We start from the raw sequence: 21,683 nt of genomic DNA, 5'->3' as shown, positions 1-21,683 counted from the left end.
TTCTTCACAATGTCAGTGTCATAAAAGAGAAAGGCAGACTGAAGAGTTGTTCTGGATTAAAGGAGACTCCAGAGGCATAATGACTAAATGTGACCCTGAATTGTGTCCCACACCAGGGGTGAATGTGCCATACAGAACATGATTGGGACAATTAAGTGTTGTATCAATATTGTTTCCTGAATTCAATAATTGTAGTATGGCTATAAAGGAGAACACACTTGCTCTTTGAAAATACACACTAAAGTATATTAAGGGGTATAGGGTCATAAGGTATGCAACATACTCTCAAATAGTCCAGAAAACAAGGAATTATGCATACATTACATATGCAGCCTAAATGTCATTAAAGAAAATAATGAAGTAAATTATTATCCACACCATGGAATATCATGCAACTGTTAAAAATGAGTAGTTTCATGCCTACTGACATGGAAAATTTTCTAAAACACACCAATAAATGGGGAAAAAAGTTGCCTAGGTTAGACATATTAATAAAGTTTTACAAGCACATAAAAGTTTCAAAATTGGAAAGAGTTGCTTTTTAAGATTTTAAAAACAAAGTACAGTTGACCTCTGAACAACACGGGTTTGAACTGTGCAATTATTTATAGACAGTTTTTTCAATAAATATATCGAATCTGTAATTGGATATAAGGCAGTAGATTCCATGGGTATGTGTTCAATAGAAACAGAAAAGGAAAAATGCACAAAGTGGCCTGTAGAGGACTGAACCCATAATCTTGGTGTTATCCTGATGTTATCAGGAACACGTTCTAAACAACTGAGCTAACTGGACATCATCATGGATCAAGGAAAAATGCCAGGCCTAGTCAGTCAGTTGACTGACTGCCCAGATCGGGCAACTCAGAGGAAGGAGGGAGCAGGAAAATCCTTGCTCCTTCAAAGTGCGCCCCTGTCAGCCCAGGCCTATTCTACCTGCAGGCAGGTATCAGCCCTGGCAGTTGACCAGCAGAGCAGCTAATTCACCGTTTGCTTGCTCTCTTTTCTCTGTCAGACCCTACAACCCTCCCATTTCTTTTCTATTTTTCTACTCTGTTGCATATGAAGTTAATTAACCCATTTCATATACAGTAGCTTTTAGTAGTTGACTTTTGTGGGAGTTAAAAGGATATACTGGGATTTTCAACTCCACAGGGGGTTAAGGCCCCTAACCTCCATGCTGTTCAAGGATTAACTGTAGATGTATAGCAGGTGGAAAAAGAGCTACAAAAGGAAGGAAGAGTGTGAAAAGGGTATTTCCAAGTTCCTGAAAAAAATAAAGGATTAGAAAACTAAGGCCAAGTAAAACTTGGACAAAAGAAGGTTAAAGACCTTATATTTTCCCAAAATTCGCATTTTGATGTTCAAAATCAGATAGTTAATGAGAAATGATGGTCTCAATGTCTAGAGATCATGCGTAAGGTTAACAGGTAAAATGGAGAGGATAATGAACTTGAAAAACCTGGACTTCAGGCCTAGATTGATTCCTGACTTTGACCAAATCATTAAACCTTTCTACTCCTTCATTCCCCAACCCCTGAAATAAAAAGTAGGACAAAGACAATTTCTAGTTCCAGTTCTATCAAGTATGAGACTAAGCTATCATAAAAAGTAACTTCTGAGAGGGGCGGAAGATGGCGGCGTGAGTAGAGCAGCGGAAATCTCCTCCCAAAACAACATATATCTATGAAAATATAACAAAGACAACCCTTCCTAGAATAAAGACCAGAGGACACAGGACAATATCCAGACCACATCCACACCTGAGAGAACCCAGCGCGTCCCGAAGGGGGTAAGATACAAGCCCCGGCCCCGCGGGAGCCGAGCGCCCCTCCCCCCAGCTCCCGGCGGGAGAAGAATAGGCAGAGCGGGAGGGAGACGGAGCCCAGGGCTGCCGAACACCCAGCCCCAGCCATCCGGGCCAGAGTGCAGGGCCCTCGATACTGGGAAAACAGGGCAGCAAGAACAGTGAGCAGGCACTGGAGGCTGGGCGACAGAGGACATAAGAAAAGCGCGCGACCATTTTTTTTTTTTTTTTTTGCTTTTTTGCTGCTTTGTTTTGGCGAGCGCTTTTTGGAAGTCTTAAAGGGACAGGGACCCCAATACTAGGGAAACAGGGCAGAAAGACCGGTGAGCAGAGGCCTGAGGCTGGCACCGGAGAATAAAGAAAAACGAAAGACCAACTTTTTTTTTAATTAAAAAAATTTTTTTTCTTGTTTTTTTTTGTGGTCGTTGTTTTGTTTTGGCGGGTGCTTTTTGGAAGTCTTAAAGGGGCAGGGCGGGTCACTTAATCCAGAGGTAGGGAATCCGGGATCTCTGGGCACCCTAACCCCTGGGCTGCAGGGAGCAGGGAGGCCCCTTACGGAGATAAATAGCCTCCCAGCAGCTCCTGCTCCAACCCGACTCCACCATTTTGGAGTAGCTGCCCGAGCCAGGCCACGCCCACAGCAACAGCGGAGATTAACTCCATAGCAGCCGGGCAGGAAGCAGAAACCCTGTCTGCGCGCAGCTGCGCAGCACAAGCCACTAGAGGCCGCTGTTCTCCCAGGAGAGGAGGGCCACAAACCAACAAGAAAGGAAGTCCTTCCAGCCGTCACTCGTCCCAGTTCTGCAGACTATTCCTATCACCATGAAAAGGCAAAGCTACAGGCAGACAAAGATCACAGAGACAACACCAGAGAAGGAGACAGACCTAACCAGTCTCCCTGAAAAAGAATTCAAAATAAGAATCATAAACATGCTGACAGAGATGCAGAGAAATACGCAAGAGAAATGGGATGAAGTCCGGAAAGAGATCACAGATGCCAGAAAGGAGATCGCAGAAATGAAACAAACTCTGGAAGGGTTTATAAGCAGAATGGATAGAATGCAAGAGGCCATTGATGGAATTGAAATCAGAGAACAGGAACGCATAGAAGCTGACATAGAGAGAGACAAAAGGATCTCCAGGAATGAAACAATATTAAGAGAACTGTGTGACCAATCTAAAAGGAACAATATCCGTATTATAGGGGTCCCAGAAGAAGAAGAGAGAGGAAAAGAGATGGAAAGTATCTTAGAAGAAATAATTGCTGAAAACTTCCCCACACTGGGGGAGGAAGTAATCAAACAGACCACGGAAATACACAGAACCCCCAACAGAAAGGATCCAAGAAGGGCAACACCAAGACACATAATAATTAAAATAGCAAAGATCAAGGACAAGGAAAGAGTGTTAAAGGCAGCTAGAGAGAAAAAGGTCACCTATAAAGGGAAACCCATCAGGCTAACCTCAGATTTCTCAACAGAAACCCTACAGGCCAGAAGAGAATGGCATGATATATTTAATACAATGAAACAGAAGGGCCTTGAACCAAGGATACTGTATCCAGCACGACTATCATTCAAATATGATGGTGGGATTAAACAATTCCCAGACAAACAAAAGCTGAGGGAATTTGCTTTCCACAAACCACCTCTACAGAACATCTTACATGGACTGCTCTAGATGGGAGCACTCCTAGAAGGAGCACAGCACAAAACACCCAACATATGAAGAATCGAGGAGGAGGAACAAGAAGGGAGAGAAGAAAAGAATCTCCAGACAGTGTATATAACAGATCAATAAGCGAGCTAAGTTAGGCAGTAAGATACTAAAGAGGCTAACCTTGAACCTTTGGTAACCACGAATTTAAAGCCTGCAATGGCAATAAGTACATATCTTTCAATAGTCACCCTAAATGTTAATGGGTTGAATGCACCAATCAAAAGACACAGAGTAACAGAATGGATAAAAAAGCAAGATCCATCTATATGCTGCTTACAAGAAACTCACCTCAAACCCAAAGACATGTACAGACTAAAAGTCAAGGGATGGAAAAACATATTTCAAGCAAACAACAGTGAGAAGAAAGCAGGGGTTGCAGTACTAATATCAGACAAAATAGACTTCAAAACAAAGAAAGTAACAAGAGATAAAGAAGGACACTACATAATGATAAAGGGCTCAGTCAAACAAGAGGATATAACCATTCTAAATATATATGCACCCAACACAGGAGCACCAGCATATGTGAAACAAATACTAACAGAACTAAAGGGGGATATAGACTGCAATGCATTCATTCTAGGAGACTTCAACACACCACTCACCCCAAAGGATAGATCCACTGGGCAGAAAATAAGTAAGGACACGGAAGCACTGAACAACACAGTAGAGCAGATGGACCTAACAGACATCTATAGAACTCTACATCCAAAAGCAGCGGGATATACATTCTTCTCAAGTGCACATGGAACATTCTCCAGAATAGACCACAAAATAGGCCACAAAAAGAGCCTCAGAAAATTCCAAAAGATTGAAATCCTACCAACCAACTTTTCAGACCACAAAGGCATAAAACTAGAAATAAACTGTACAAAGAAAGCAAAGAGGCTCACAAACACATGGAGGCTTAACAACACGCTCCTAAATAATCAATGGATCAATGACCAAATCAAAATGGAGATCCAGCAATATATGGAAACAAATGACAACAACAACACTAAGCCCCAACTTCTGTGGGACACAGCAAAAGCAGTCTTAAGAGGAAAGTATATAGCAATCCAAGCATATTTTAAAAAGGAAGAGCAATCCCAAAAGAATGGTCTAATGTCACAATTATCGAAATTGGAAAAAGAAGAACAGATGAGGCCTAAGGTCAGCAGAAGGAGGGACATAATAAAGATCAGAGAAGAAATAAATAAAATTGAGAAGAATAAAACAATAGCAAAAATCAATGAAACCAAGAGCTGGTTCTTCGAGAAAATAAACAAAATAGATAAGCCTCTAGCCAGACTTATTAAGAAGAAAAGAGAGTCAACACAAATCAACAGTATCAGAAACGAGAAAGGAAAAATCACGACGGACCCCACGGAAATGCAAAGAATTATTGGAGAATACTATGAAAACCTATATGCTAACAAGCTGGGAAACCTAGGAGAAATGGACAACTTCCTAGAAAAATACAACCTTCCAAGATTGACCCAGGAAGAAACAGAAAATCTAAACAGACCAATTACCAGCAACGAAATTGAAGAGGTAATCAAAAAACTACCAAAGAACAAAACCCCCGGGCCAGATGGATTTACCTCGGAATTTTATCAGACATACAGGGAAGACATAATACCCATTCTCCTTAAAGTTTTCTAAAAAATAGAGGAGGAGGGGATACTCCCAAACTCATTCTATGAAGCTAACATCACCCTAATACCAAAACCAGGCAAAGACCCCACCAAAAAAGAAAACTACAGACCAATATCCCTGATGAACGTAGATGCAAAAATACTCAACAAAATATTAGCAAACCGAATTCAAAAATACATCAAAAGGATCATACACCATGACCAAGTGGGATTCATTCCAGGGATGCAAGGATGGTACAACATTCGAAAGTCCATCAACATCATCCACCACATCAACAAAAAGAAAGACAAAAACCACATGATCATCTCCATAGATGCTGAAAAAGCATTTGACAAAGTTCAACATCCATTCATGTTAAAAACTCTCAGCAAAATGGGAATAGAGGGCAAGTACCTCAACATAATAAAGGCCATCTATGATAAACCCACAGCCAACATTATATTGAACAGCGAGAAGCTGAAAGCATTTCCTCTGAGATCGGGAACTAGACAGGGATGCCCACTCTCTCCACTGTTATTTAACATAGTACTGGAGGTCCTAGCCACGGCAATCAGACAAAATAAAGAAATACAAGGAATCCAGATTGGTAAAGAAGAAGTTAAACTGTCACTATTTGCAGATGACATGATACTGTACATAAAAAACCCTAAAGACTCCACCCCAAAACTACTAGAACTGATATCGGAATACAGCAAAGTTGCAGGATACAAAATCAACACACAGAAATCTGTGGCTTTCCTATATACTAACAATGAACCAACAGAAAGAGAAATCAGGAAAACAACTCCATTCACAATTGCATCCAAAAAAATAAAATACCTAGGAATAAACCTAACCAAAGAAGTGAAAGACTTATACTCTGAAAACTACAAGTCACTCTTAAGAGAAATTAAAGGGGACACTAACAGATGGAAACTCATCCCATGCTCGTTCGTGGCTAGGAAGAATTAATATCGTCAAAATGGCCATCCTGCCCAAAGCAATATACAGATTTGATGCAATCCCTATGAAACTACCAGCAACATTCTTCAATGAACTGGAACAAATAATTCAAAAATTCATATGGAAACACCAAAGACCCCGAATAGCCAAAGCAATCCTGAGAAAGAAGAATAAAGTAGGGGGGACCTCACTCCCCAACTTCAAGCTCTACTATAAAGCCATAGTAATCAAGACAATTTGGTACTGGCACAAGAGCAGAGCCACAGACCAATGGAACAGACTAGAGAATCCAGACATTAACCCAGACATATATGGTCAATTAATATTTGATAAAGGAGCCATGGACATACAATGGCCAAATGACAGTCTCTTCAACAGGTGGTGCTGGCAAAACTGGACAGCTACATGTAGGAGAATGAAACTGGACCATTGTCTAACCCCATATACAAAAGTAAACTCAAAATGGATCAAAGACCTGAATATAAGCCATGAAACCATTAAACTCTTGGAAGAAAACATAGGCAAAAACCTCTTAGACATAAACATGAGTGACCTCTTCTTGAACATATCTCCCCGGGCAAGGAAAACAACAGCAAAAATGAGTAAGTGGGACTATATTAAGCTGAAAAGCTTCTGTACAGCAAAAGACACCATCAATAGAACAAGAAGGATCCCTACAGTATGGGAGAATATATTTGAAAATGACACATCCGATAAAGGCTTGACGTCCAGAATATATAAGGAGCTCTCACGCCTCAACAAACAAAAAACAAATAACCCAATTAAAAAATGGGCAGAGGAACTGAACAGACAGTTCTCCAAAAAAGAAATACAGATGGCCAACAGACACATGAAAAGATGCTCCACATCGCTAATTATCAGAGAAATGCAAATTAAAACTACAATGAGGTATCACCTCACACCAGTAAGGATGGCTGCCATCCAAAAGACAAACAACAACAAATGTTGGCGAGGCTGTGGAGAAAGGGGAACCCTCCTACACTGCTGGTGGGAATGTAAGTTAGTTCAACCATTGTGGAAAGCAGTATGGAGGTACATCAAAATGCTCAAAACAGACTTACCATTTGACCCAGGAATTGCACTCCTAGGAATTTACCCTAAGAACGCAGCAATCAAGTTTGAGAAAGACAGATGCACCCCTATGTTTATTGCAGCACTATTTACAATAGCCAAGAATTGGAAGCAACCTAAATGTCCATCGATAGATGAATGGATAAAGAAGATGTGGTACATATACACAATGGAATACTACTCAGCCATAAGAAAAGGGCAAATCCAATCATTTGCAGCAACATGGATGGAGCTGGAGGGTATTATGCTCAGTGAAACAAGCCAAGCAGAGAAAGAGAAATACCAAATGATTTCACTTATCTGTGGAATATAAGAACAAAGGAAAAACTGAAGGAACAAAACAGCAGCAGAATCACAGAACTCAAGAATGGACTAACAGGTACCAAAGGGAAAGGGACTGGGGAGGATGGGTGGGTAGGGAGGGATAAGGGGGGGAGAAGTAGGGGGGTATTAAGATTAACATGCATGGGGGGGTAGGAGAAAAGGGAGGGCTGTACAACACAGAGAAGGCAAGTAGTGATTCTACAACATTTTGCTATGCTGATGGACAGTGACTGTAAAGGGGTTTATAGGGGAGACCTGGTATAGGGGAGAGCCTAGTAAACATAATATTCGTCATGTAAGTGTAGATTAGTGATAGCAAAAAAAAAAAAAAAAAAAAAGGGCAGTTCCTGTGTGGTAACCTCCAACGAGTTCTACACAAGGGTATAAAGGGCATATAAAAGTGTAGGCAAAGGGTCTGTTTGTGTTTATACAGAGGATCAAAGCCTAATTGGGCTACCCCGAAAATGAACTAAGATACGATATGAAAAAGAACTTCCAACATCTGCACCCTCTGGAAGACTCATGCCAGAAGATGATCATCAAAAAACCCCAACAAAGATCCACGCACTGCTACAGCTGTAGATGCACTCATCCCACCAGTTCCTGGACCTGCCATGGGAATGAGGAAGGAGATATCTAAGCTGGCCTGTGCATACAGTAAAACAACAAAATTGGACTGGATCTATACTGTTGGAACTCAACCAAGAATTTGGAGAAGTGCAAATTGTAGCGCTCCAAAGTCTTACAACTACAAACTATTTATTGTTAAAAGAACATATGGCATGTGAACAGTCCCCAGGAATGGGTTGTTTTAATTTGTCTGATTTCTCTCAGACTGTTCAAGTTCATTTGGACAATATCCACCATATCATAGATAAGTTTTCACAAATGCCTAAGGTGCCTAACTGGTTTTCTTGGTTTCACTGCAGATGGCTGGTAATTACAGATATGCTTTGGTTATGTAACTATACTCCTATTATGTTAATGTGTGTGTGCAATTTAAGTAGTAGCTTAAAACCTATACATGCTGAAGTTACTCTACAAGAAGATATATCAAAGAAATAATCAATCTTCCCATGTTTTCTTCCGCCTGCTACTTCTATAGCTTTTCTTCTTCCTTCCTAATTACAACCCTTAAATAGAATTCGTGCCTCATATCAAATTTACCGAGTATCATAATTCTTCCAAGTGGTAAAGATACCTCAAGACAAATGCTGGGCATAGAAGCCACAGGGCATAAATATGCAAAGAAGTAAAAAGCTAACTTTTTCAAACAATAAGGCTTCTCTCTCACTTACCAACTTCACATTTCCCTGTATGGCCCCGGAAGATGACTGGTTAGCCAGAGACGGGTAAGATTCCTCAAGGGAGGAACAACCTAAGACAGGCACAGTCGCAGGGGGGCCATCAGGTGAGAAATTGGGGATCAACAGAGGTGAGGCTTAGAACCTCACCCCCCCGTTCTGAGAGAAATCTTCTGCATACGTGGATGTTTTATTGCCCTGGTCTAGCTTGGATTAACACATAGTCTACAGGCACACACCTGATCATCTACATGTGCTCTCTTACAACACTAAACTATGTTTTCTACCTTTATCTTGTATCTACCTACCACTTCAGCATTTTATTAAAAATAATAATAATAAAGAGAGAAATGTGGTATCCACATATAAATCAAGTATAAAAACCAAATGAGTATTCATATTTGAACTGACTGTTTATAGTTCATAATGCATGAGCAAAACCGAAAGTTTCTGTGATGACTGCCCTTGTACTGTTCACTATGTAACTTATTCATTATGTAAGAATTTGTTCTACATGTAAAAACTTGTTTGTTATGCCTCAGAAGATTGGAGACTGACAAAAATTAGGCTTGGGGTGGAATAATGATTGTGCATTGAGCATTGACTCCCCTATACAGAATTTTATTGTCGTTAACAACCATTTGATCAATAAATATGAGAGATGCCCTCACAAAAAAAAAAAAAAGGACAGACTTCCAATGGTAAAATAAATTAGTAACCGGGATGTAAGGTATAGCATAAGGAATATAGTCAAGATATTGTAACAGCCTGGTAGGGTGATAGCTGGAACCTAGAATTATGTATATAAATGTTCTACCACTGTGTTGTACACTTGAAACTCATGTAATGTAATACTGTGTGTCAACTACCCTTCAATAAAAAATAATTATTAAAAAAAAAAAAAAAAAAACCCCAACAAAGATCCACGCACTGCTACAGCTGTAGATGCACTCATCCCACCAGTTCCTGGACTTGCCATGGGAATGAGGAAGGAGATATCTAAGCTGGCCTGTGCATACAGTAAAACAACAAAATTGGACTGGATCTATACTGTTGGAACTCAACCAAGAATTTGGAGAAGTGCAAATTGTAGCGCTCCAAAGTCTTACAACTACAAACTATTTATTGTTAAAAGAACATATGGCATGTGAACAGTGCCCAGGAATGGGTTGTTTTAATTTGTCTGATTTCTCTCAGACTGTTCTAGTTCAGTTGGACAATATCCACCATATCATAGATAAGTTTTCACAAATGCCTAAGGTGCCTAACTGGTTTTCTTGGTTTCACTGGAGATGGCTGGTAATTACAGATATGCTTTGGTTATGTAACTATACTCCTATTATGTTAATGTGTGTGTGCAATTTAAGTAGTAGCTTAAAACCTATACATGCTGAAGTTACTCTACAAGAAGATATGTCAAAGAAATAATCAATCTTCCCATGTTTTCTTCCACCTGCTACTTCTATAGCTTTTCTTCTTCCTTCCTAATTACAACCCTTAAATAGAATTCGTGCCTCATATCAAATTTACTGAGTATCATAATTCTTCCAAGTGGTAAAGATACCTCAAGACAAATGCTGGGCATAGAAGCCACAGGGCATAAATATGCAAAGAAGTAAAAAGCTAACTTTTTCAAACAATAAGGCTTCTCTCTCACTTACCAACTTCACATTTCCCTGTATGGCCCCGGAAGATGACTGGTTAGCCAGAGACGGGTAAGATTCCTCAAGGGAGGAACAACCTAAGACAGGCACAGTCGCAGGGGGGCCATCAGGTGAGAAATTGGGGATCAACAGAGGTGAGGCTTAGAACCTCACCCCCCCGTTCTGAGAGAAATCTTCTGCATACGTGGATGTTTTATTGCCCTGGTCTAGCTTGGATTAACACATAGTCTACAGGCACACACCTGATCATCTACATGTGCTCTCTTACAACACTAAACTATGTTTTCTACCTTTATCTTGTATCTACCTACCACTTCAGCATTTTATTAAAAATAATAATAATAAAGAGAGAAATGTGGTATCCACATATAAATCAAGTATAAAAACCAAATGAGTATTCATATTTGAACTGACTGTTTAGAGTTCATAATGCATGAGCAAAACCGAAAGTTTCTGTGATGACTGCCCTTGTACTGTTCACTATGTAACTTATTCACTATGTAAGAATTTGTTCTACATGTAAAAACTTGTTTGTTATGCCTCAGAAGATTGGAGACTGACAAAAATTAGGCTTGGGGTGGAATAATGATTGTGCATTGAGCATTGACTCCCCTATACAGAATTTTATTGTTGTTAACAACCATTTGATCAATAAATATGAGAGATGCCCTCACAAAAAAAAAAAAAGTACACACTTCCAATTGTAAAATAAATAAGTAACTGGGATGTAATGTATAGCATAAGGAATATAGTCAAAATATTGTAACAACTTGGTATGGTGATAGCTGGTACCTAGAATTATCATGTATATAAATGTTGAATCACTGTGTTGTACACCTAAGACTAATGTAATACTGTGTGTCAACTACCCTTCAATAAAAAATAATATCTACAAAAAACAAAACAAAAAAAACAAAGCAAAACAGAAGGAACAGAATAACAGTAGACCCATAGACACTGAGAAGGGACTAGTGGTTACCAAGGGGGAGGGGTTAGGGTGGGTATGGGGGGAAGGTGAAGGGGATAAAGGTGAACAATAATTTGCAATCACAATATAAGTTGGTCATGGGGCTGGCAGTACAACATGGAGAATATAGTCAATAATTCTGTAACATCTTACTATGTTGATAGATAGTAACCACACTAGAGGGGGTGAGGATTTAACAATATGGCTAACTATTGAACCAGTGTTGTATATTTGAAACCAGCATAAGATTGTATATCAACAACAATGAAGAAAAAAGTCATTTTAAAGTAAATAATTGTTTATACTCTACTGTTTATTTCAAGAAGACCCACAGTGAAGGACAAATTAAACCTATTTAAAGGACCTACCTTACCAGATCTTCTCTTAAGAGGTCCCACCGTCCAAGACCCGTAGGATAAATTGGCCAAACAGCAGGTCCACCTTCCCAGAATGTCCAAGCAGGATACATGATATCATGGTACTCTGATGTCTTCAACAGAAACAGAAAGGTTGTTCTCATTCAGTATTGGAACAGAGAGAAGCAGCAAACTGCATACATGCCACAGGACTGGACAAAGGCCTTGCTCTAGTGTTATACTGCCAAAGATACATTTTTCCTTGTCTGCAGAGTCTAGACTCCAGACATTGAAAGGCCAAAATGACCATGGATTAACATTCCTGGGCTCACTGAATCCCAGAATTTGAAATCACAATAAAGGTCAATTTCTCCAGTTCCCCAACATTGTTTTTCCAGAGGACATACATTGTTACGGCTCTTGTTTAAGGGAATTGTATGCCCAAGTCTGAATGATCGTTTAACTCTCTCATCTTTTAACTGTTATTACCCCTGGAGTGTGTACTGTCTAACCGGTATGTGGTTATTTTCCAGATGGGTCTTTTGACAGCAGGAATTGTGGTGCAATGATTAAGAGTGAGGGCTCTTGAGAGATCATCTGAGTTCAGCTCTACCTCTTCCAACTCTAGGCAATGTACTTAATCCTTCTAAGCTTCATTTTCCTTATCTTTATAATGGGAGAAATATTATTAATATTATCTATTTAATAGGCTTGTTTTGAATGCTAAATGAGTTATTTCATGTAAAAGGCCTGGAACAGTGTTTGGCACATAGTAAGTAGTCAATATGTGTTAAGTTAGTATTACCTAACACAGTGGCACTGTTGAGCTCACATTGGTTGGTCAATAAATTCATGGTTATTTGCTGATCAGGGTCAGAAGTGCTCATTGGGCAGAATGGGGAGAAGGCTGTCATTTCACATCTTTTTGAAAAAAGTCTGAAACCATTTTCTTCCCTTTTTATGGTTACTTCTGTTAAAACTCTAGCCACTGATAAACCTCTAACTCTATGGGTTTTTTCCACTGGAATTACAGATGCAATATGCTGTTTGCCTTCTCTCAAATACTTTTTAAAAAGTATGCAATTCATCAAGCAGCTCAGACATAACAGCTGTCAACTGAAGCTGCCAATTACTGTAGAGCCGATGTACTAAAATCCCTTCCTTGGAAAGTAGGAATAATTGGTTAAAAAAAAGAGGGAAGTAAAGATGAAAAGAAAGTTAGTATACTGATGGCCATACTTTATTATCCACAGAAACAGATAAATAACAAATGTAAAGTCCTTCCTGACTTACATGGGAGCCACTATCTGTTCTTCTGGGAAGGTTTCATGACAAACAACGGGACCAAGCACTTTTGAGAAATGAGGCTAAATCATGGAAAATGCAAGACAAATGTGGCCTCAGCCCACTTGCAATACAGGAAATAAGTCTAGAAAGAAAGTAAACTATGATAAAAACTCGGGATAAAGGTCCCTCTGCTTTGGAGAAACCAAATAAGATAAACGTTTCTTTTCTCAAAGTCCTTAGGGTTCTCCCATATCCACTCTCCCCAAAAAGAATCTTCCACCCATACTCTCGGTGCCCCCACCTTCACCCCCAAATATATTCACACCTAGTCTCGAGGGAACGAAAGCCCAACCCTGACAATACACCACTTGCAAGAACCTGACTGCACACTGTGATAAGAACCATTTGCACACTGATAAGATATTGACTGTTCCCAGTTCTCCAAACCCACTGGTGTGGCCTAGTATTCCTGTTCTCTATAAGGAGACCCAAAGATCACCTCCTCACATATCCTTCTCCAATATCCCAGGCCTATCCTCTCAGTGCACTGCTTGGGCACAAACTGTGTGGAGTTATTGTGTACCTTTGGTCTCACTATTAGCCATACTGGGCCCTTGGGATACATGGACAGGACAGATGATGTATATTCATTATAAGAGCTCAACAGGTATTTTTAGAATGAAGGTGTTCCCTAACTCCAAGCCCATGAGCTTTCTTGTGCCACTGTCTCTATAGAATGCTCTGTAGGATCTCTGAACCTCACCTTAGATGTCCTATAGTTTCCTCAGGCCTCTCTCACTCCCTACCCTCCATCTCTAGCCCTCTAGACACGTAAACAGTCTTAATCACACTCCTTATGGATCCTCAGCCCCACCTCCTCCGTCTTGCTGCTCAATCATTGTACAGCTCAGAGGAACGCAGACCCAGTCCCAGACCTCAGGCTTCATCCTTACCTTTACCCATCAGACTCTATCACAGGACAATCCTGCTCATACCCTAAAGCACTAACCCCTTCCCTCCCGCAACCCCACATATGGCTCCTCCTGTACGTACTTTACTGAAGGAGAACACCGGAATGGCAGGCTCCATCCATTTAGGAACCTGAGGATAATCTCGTACATTGATTACCATCTCCATGTCAGGGAGGTGCCCGATAACTTCCAAAATAAAGTGTTCAACACCACTACACCTGTCAAACAGAAATACCACAAATTCACCAGAGCAGTGCTGTAGGACCAGGCAGGGCCCCACTCACACTTTTAAAGACAGCCAGCCAATGTTCAGATCATCAGCCTACTGCAACGTCTTCTGAAAGCAATGCTTCTAGAAGGACTATCTATCCTTTTAGAAAACTATTTTATGTTTTGCGAGTTATCTTGCTAAGCTAAGCTGCTCCAGCTTACAAGACTTAATGAAATTTTCCAACTAGATCATCACAAATTTGAAGGGTATATTATTGCTACTTCTACCACTTTTTCACCTCTATTAATTCCCAGTTTTGTTCTTTTCTCCTCCTATATGATTACCATTATTTATTTACCATAGTTTATTTAGTAAGCAGTATACAAATTTTGACAGGATCTGGAAAAGCTAATTTTCTAATTGTGTTCCTCAAGCTTTATTTCTCACAAAGATATTATTTTTATTTCCACCATAACTAAGTCTCATAATTTATGAGGAAAGATAAGAAAACTTTCATTACCTTCAACCTGAATGCAGAACACTACCAAAATCAGTTTGCAAGTGAGAAAAAAGATGTTATGTACACAATCACAAAGACTGTAGCAGAGCTTTCTTACTAGACTCCCTGGAAACCTCAGAGGATTTGGGAAAAAAAGAGAGGATACACTGACAGCTTAGCTTTTCCGCCCCGTCCTTTGAGGTCCTGACCCAAGCACTACCCTGGTGGCAGCCCTCCAAGGCTTAACAAAATGATCCAACAGCATGGAAGTGACTGATTTAAAATACTGACTTCTATATAAGGAAATAACTACAAAAAATATCAATGGTTCATGAACATAAGAGTCTCAACTGTATTAATAATTAAAAAAAAGATGCCAAAAAAGCCAAACTTGTAAAATCCAAGAATGAAATGGTGCTTACCAGGGGATTGGGGCTTTGGGGACAGGACAGATGTTTAAGGGTACAAACTTACAAGTAGTAAATAAGCCTAGAGATCTAATGCACAGGATGGTAAATACAGATAACAATATTGTATTATAATCATCAGACTTGCTAAGAGAAACTTTATTATTTTAACTACTAAAGGATAATTATGTAATGTGATAGAGCTGTGAATTATTGCTACAAGAGCAATCATACAATATACAAATGTATCAAATGAACATGTTGTATGCCTTAAATTTACATGTTATACATCAAATGCTTCTCAACTAAAAATTTAAAAAGTATCACTATGACATACAAAACCCCAGCGAAGCCAGACAGCAATCTTTACCAATCAGATTGGCAAGAATCAGAGTCCAATGTTACGCAGTGTTTGAGGGTGTGAAAGGTCTATTCTGAGCATGTGATATAAGGGTGGTTGGAGGGTAAACAGCCACAACCTCTCTGGAGGACAATTTGCTTCTATTTAGTAAAATTTTTAAGATAATTTAATTGGCCTGTTAATTCTACTTCTAGAAATTTTTATTATATTTATAGGAGTACTCAAGTAGCATTGTTTGCACTAGTCAGAATTTAAAAGGGAAAGGTAGGGAATAATTTAAATGTATTGATAGAGGTCTGAATAAAGAAATGCATACAACTGATTATTATGGAGAGTGAGATGTACTCCATGTACTTATGGAACAGTTTCAAAATTTACTGTTATATGGAAAAGAAAAGTAACTTTCAGGACAAAAGATACAGCATATTCTGATATTTTTTAATGAGTACAAAATAACTGCATATGCATAGACTATTTCTGGAAGCATATGCAAAAAGTTTTCATTGTGGTTGTCTCTTGAGAGGAGGACTTAGTGAGTAGAGGTCTGGAACTCTAAGGTGGTAGAGAAACTTCCTTTATTCATTGTACATCTTTTGGAGTTATCTAAATATCTTAACCATATACATGTAACACTCCTTTGATACTAAAATAAGACTAGTTAAGAAATTAAAAAATACATTACTGCTGTATGCTACATGTAACAATTAAAACATTTGTTATTACTTCAAGGTAATGGGATATTAATTGTTGATCTTTATTTTCCTCTTGCCATTTTTACATATATTTGACAATGAAAATATATTAATCTGTAATACAGTTGTTATTAAGAACAAATGATGTAAAGCCCTATGTCCAAATGTAGGCATGTTTTTTATAATACTGCTCATTTATTTTACTTTAAACAACAGAACAGAGATTGGGAAGAGATCTCAAGTAAGGGAATACCATGCCCTCTGAATTTGACTTTTTTTTCTAAATAAAGATTTGAGTTATAAAAAAAAAAAAAAGATTCCTGAAAGGGAGGTTTGTCACTTGCTGTATATAATGCTGCCTAAACCCAACTTCGGCTCAGTCCATGGCCTCCTTGCTCACCTCCCCAGCCCTCTGCCCACTGATATGTTACTGATATGTCAACTCTCACACCTGAAGTTCTGGCTAGTACACCCTGCATAATCTGTGTAATCTTATGCCTCTTGACTTTCTGCCACCTTTCTTCAAATACTTAGTGCTGAAAACAATACTTGGTCCATGGGAGACCATACTTCTCCTTCAGCACAGCTCATTCCTGCTAGGCCTCATCAGCCTGTGCCCTGCAGCTGCTTTGTCTGGGAAGGATAAGTTGGGCAGAGCCATAGCCAATACAACCAGTGATGTGCCCAAGCCTTATGAAGAGAGGAGACAGGATTTGATATAGGCGAAGGGAAGACAGGAGTTGGCAAAAAAAATTCCCAGGCAAGAGCCTTGTCACTATTCAGTAATCCCTCTGAAATGCAAGGAGGGATTCACCTGTCAGTCCCTTTCATTGGCTTCTCTATAAGAACAGAATCAAGTAGGCCCATATATGATAAGGTCAGAAGCTATAGCTACCTCATAAGTCTTACCTTGAGGGAAACATGCAGTCATTTTCTCGGTATAATCTATTATTAATGATCTGATAGTGGGTCCCTAGTTTCCGTCTGACTACCTCCGCCATCATCTTCCTGGAGATACCTCCCCGGAAAGGAGTCAGATCCTCTTCTATGACACTGGGAAAGAAGGGAATGGTCAAGGAAAGCAGGCCAAGAGAGTGGCACATTCCATCTACCTCCTGTCTGTGGGTTTAGGTTTGGTATTAGAGAACACAATAAGCCAAGGGAAAGAATAGCGGGCCAGAATGAGCAACTTCTCCCCTAGAAGCACACAGGTAATCTAAACCATCACAACAAAGCCAGGAAAAGGAAAAAGAAGTTAATTTCTGCTCTCCCTCTCTCTGTCTGGATTGCTGCCTACCCCCCACTACCGCCCCACCCCCGCTTGCCTGTTCCACATTCCTCCTCCGATACTCATGCCACACCCATGTCCTCCCAGTCACTGCAGTCCACTGCTGGCCGCTGAATCCCACACAAGGTATGGTTTCTGCATTGCACTGTGACACTGTCTGACTCCCTTTTGTTCTGGTCTGTCTAACCCCTACCCACCCCACATCCTCTAGCAGCCTAATAGCAGTAACCAGAAATTACACCATTACATATCCTTTTTAAAGTTCAGTACACAGTAAGTTTTCAATTAAGTATCAAAAGCATTGGGTGAATTTTTTGAGGAGTCGTAGAATAACCTAATGAGGAGCTAAAAAGGACCCTATTATTTAGCTGACGGGGCATCTGAGATCTAGAGAGGCGCCACAGGGATAATTAGTGGGAAGTCTGGGGTTAGAACCCAAGACCGCTTTCGAAGGGACCCTACCATACCACTCTCCAGCCCTGATTTGTATACATTAAAGTAACCAAAAGGAAATTTTTGATTTGATTAATTTGTAAGTACCTTCACCCCTTCAACAGTATTTACTGGGAGCCTGAGCCAGGGATAGGACAGTAAGACATAGATCTTGACATTAAGAAACTTTCAGTCAGTGGAGCATTTATCCCCTAGGAATAGGAAACTCATCTCAGGAACCCTGTCTGTTCTCAAAGCATGCCTGGCTTTGTGATCATTCAACCAAAGTCTCTTGGGGATTTTAGGGGACTTCCTTGTGACAAGAACTAAACTCTCAAAGACACATCAAAGAAAAGAACTCACCCATGGTAGCAGCTGCAGTTTTGACTTAAACATGGTTCATAATTCTCCAGAGACCTATTAATTTGGTCAATAAATACTTTCCATTTTGAACCTTCAAAAAGTAAAGTAAATGAGGGTTAACAAAATAACCGACTATTCTTATTTGCTAGCAGCAGGCAGACAGAACCAACAGAAAGCCAAAACTTGGCATCGGTCCCCATCCCACTGGTGGGCACGAAATGCCAGGAAGGATCCATTCTGCAGCTCTCCAGCACTCATGTCAGGCCTGCCCCTCCACTTGGGCCGTCACGAATCCAAAAAATGGGGACACTTCCAAACGTAACGCCTGACACTCAGAAGGCTATGGATAAATTAGTGAGTGACATGGATTCTCACCTTTTATTAACCCAAAAAGAGGATCATTTAAAAGCCACAGACATTAATCCTCCCTTTCCCTCTTCTGGCAATGGACTAAAAACAACCCCCATCCCCCCACGAATCCCCGCCCACGCCGGCGTGTTCCGGAGAGCTGCGGGGTAGCCGAGCGCAGACAACACCCGCTGTGGGGGAACACGGGAGCCCCTCTCATCCCGCTATCACTCCGACCTCGGGAGACGGGTTACTTTCCAGGGTCTTGGGCAGGCGAAGCCGCGCCAGCCGCCCAGACACCCTCACTCCCCGCGCCCGGGCGCCGCGTGCCCCAGCATCAGCCCTGCGCCGGCCGCCCCGGGGAGGGCGCGGCAGCCGGAGCCCACCTGACTCCTTCTGGCGTCCCGGTACTGGCGGCAGGACGAACAGCAGCAGCAGCCACAGCCGCAGCTGCGAGCACGCCCACCGCTCCATCGCCCGCGGCCCCGCTGCGGAGGCCCCGCTGCCGGCGGAAGCGCGGCCCCGCACAAAGATGGCCGCGGAACCGCACCACGTGGGCGGAGGCCGCCCCGCACGGAGATGGCGGTGCGCCGCTCTGCTTTCCCGCCCCCAAATCCCTGCCCGCGGCAGTAAGTGTCCGCGATTGCGGCTCTGAGAAGTTGCGGCCGCTTAGTTAACCTACCAAGAGGCAGGGAAAGTCCGGGCTAAACGGAACTGGCCACCAGGAGCCAGTTTCTAACCAGTCCAAACCAGCTGGATCAAGACAGAGGACAAAATGACCTACCTTTTACCCTCAGGCTCATTAGACGCTCATCCGCTCATCCGTATACTAAAAAGCTGTGGCGTGACAGGTCCCAGACGGACCATGTAAGGACAGAAAGAGGGTGGCACTCAAATTATAAGAAAGCCCCACTTTTTCCAGAAGTAATATGAACATAGCCGTGCTTAACATTGCCCATAAAACTGCCAACCCCAGACCCTTCCAAGGCTGCTCCTTTCTGGAGTAGGCTTGCACTTGCTTTCTTAAGTGTGTACTTTCACTTTCAATAAATTGCTTGCTCCATTTTAAGTCCGGGGAGAGGAAATCCCAGGGCAAAATACCTCTAAAACTGAAATCAGTCAAAGGGAGAAATAAAGTTTAAAACCCGTTTATTGCTTACAAACTGAAGTCAGGGGCTGTCTCTCTTTATTGCACCATCAGAAGCAAACCCAGCACTCCCCCTCACCTCTCAGGTTCAGATAAGCCCTTCAATGCCCAGGTAATTACCCACTGATATGGAGATGAACTTTTATCCACCCCTGAAGAATGCCTGTTGATATGCAGATACACTAAAGCCATACTTCTCTCCACCCCTGAGGATACCGATGCACTAGGCCAGGCGAGATATTCTGGAAATATTGCAATTTTACCCATACCCTTATTTTCACATGTTTGGCTTGTTCGTGAACTCTCTGTCGGGGGAAGCCAAGAACCTGGCAATTGTCGCCTGGGTAGAGGTCTCTCCCTCTGCTTCACTGAGACCCTCCTCGTGACCCTCTGTCCAGCAAACCACAGAGTGTGGTGCCTGCAGGGTGCGGATAGTCCAGCGCATTTTGCTTACAGTCAAGCTATGTAGTTGGCTGCTTCATGTCAAGTGCAGTTCCTGTATATAAATAAGTGCCAGAATCCTCCTGGAGCTATGAAACCAGATTTCTGGGTACTGTTCCAGCCACCAATTTAAAATGCAAACACCGTAATTTTAAAGACCATCCAAGCTCAAACTCTTTGCCTGTGTCTTCATATTCATTCCATGCACCTTCTCCTTTGCTCGCTGTGACCTAGCTACAGCTTTGCCATAAGTTTCTCAAACATGCCAACCTCTAACCTGCCTTAGAAACTTTGGTAAATTTTGTTTTTATGTGGACAGCATTTCTCTCCCATCTTTGCATCTCTGGTTCCTTCCCAACTTTCAGGTTTCTGCTGAAATGTCATTCCCTGGGTCAGATATCCCCTCAAAATAGCACCTTCCTTATTTTCTACCTTTACCCCTTATTTGTCTCCTTCATAATACTTATAATGTGTAATTATTTTATTTATTAAATAACATTTCCCTCATTAGAATGAAAATAAGCTCCAGGAGAGCAAGGACATACCTGTCTTGTTTGCAAACACAATGCCTGGATACACAGTAGGCACTAAATAAATCGTTGCTGAGTGAAAGAAGGATGCTGGTGAGCCAACAGAAAAGTGGCAAAGAAGTTTCAGTGTAGCAAGACAGGAAGCAATTAACAGAACAAATACGAAAATTAATGTACAAAATTCCTCACCAGAGCTAAGTAGAACGAAAATATATAATGATGTCAGTTGGGTTTTGTATATTCATGAATGAAAGTTCTGTAGTAAAAATAGGACACGAAGAATATTTGGGAATATTACTAACTTCAGTGGCACTGATATTGGTCATTCTGGCTCTAAGTTCTGGCTCTGCCTCTTGTTAGCTGAGTTATTTTCAACAAGTTATTTAACTTCTCTTAACTTCAGTTTCCTCTGTAAAATAGGGATAATGGTAGTATCAAAGCATATTATGAGATTGGAATGAAATTTAAAGGTACTTAGTCTAGTGTCTGGCACCAAAAAATAAGTATAAACTCTCAATAAAGGTTAACTAATCATATACTCCATACTCCTGAACCAGAAATCTCACACAAGCGCTCCAGCTGATGCTTTTGCTCTTCGAATACCAAACTATTGCCACTTCTGAATTCATCTTGATGTTGCCCAACTGCTTACTTTTTTATCTGCAACTTCCTTTACAAGCAAGCTATTCTCCCACAAACCGCCTACTCATTCTTGGAAATTTGGCTTTAAACTCCAATCTCTCTGTGAAGCTTTTTATGGTGATGGTACATCACCACCATCCCACAGAGTTTATTACACTGTCTTGCACGCTATCTCTGAACCTTGGGCATACTTTTAATGTTGCATTTACTGTAATAAATTGTACTACTGTATTTTCTTGCTGTCTTGTCTC

The 21,683-nt window shown here is 40.9% G+C and overlaps 1 protein-coding gene across 6 annotated transcripts in view; it reads right to left on the bottom strand.

Annotated features, from left to right (window-relative positions):
- POGLUT1 (protein O-glucosyltransferase 1) overlaps nucleotides 1-19,319 on the bottom strand; it is a 29,081-nt gene extending 9,762 nt beyond the window's left edge. Inside the window, exons 1-5 of one of the 6 annotated variants that reach the window (XR_005024431.2) lie at nucleotides 19,059-19,313; nucleotides 18,325-18,415; nucleotides 17,151-17,294; nucleotides 14,154-14,289; nucleotides 11,826-11,947 (exon numbers count right to left, since the gene is read on the bottom strand). Coding sequence is in view for 5 of the 6 variants with exons in the window: in XM_057502947.1 (XP_057358930.1) it covers nucleotides 11,826-11,947; nucleotides 14,154-14,289; nucleotides 17,151-17,294; nucleotides 18,325-18,415; nucleotides 19,059-19,146 (581 nt within the window). In the remaining variant the exon portion in view is untranslated. Of the gene's footprint in view, nucleotides 1-11,825; nucleotides 11,948-14,153; nucleotides 14,290-17,150; nucleotides 17,295-18,324; nucleotides 18,416-19,058 lie in introns of all 6 variants that reach the window. The other 5 variants (XM_057502947.1, XM_036883415.2, XM_036883417.2 and 2 more) reach the window with 5 other exon arrangements.
- Nucleotides 19,320-21,683: the final 2,364 nt, after the last annotated feature.

This window comes from Manis pentadactyla, chromosome 1 (genome assembly GCF_030020395.1).
Source record: "Manis pentadactyla isolate mManPen7 chromosome 1, mManPen7.hap1, whole genome shotgun sequence".
Classification (NCBI taxonomy): domain Eukaryota; kingdom Metazoa; phylum Chordata; class Mammalia; order Pholidota; family Manidae; genus Manis; species Manis pentadactyla.
This window is presented reverse-complemented; position numbering and strand designations above follow the sequence as displayed.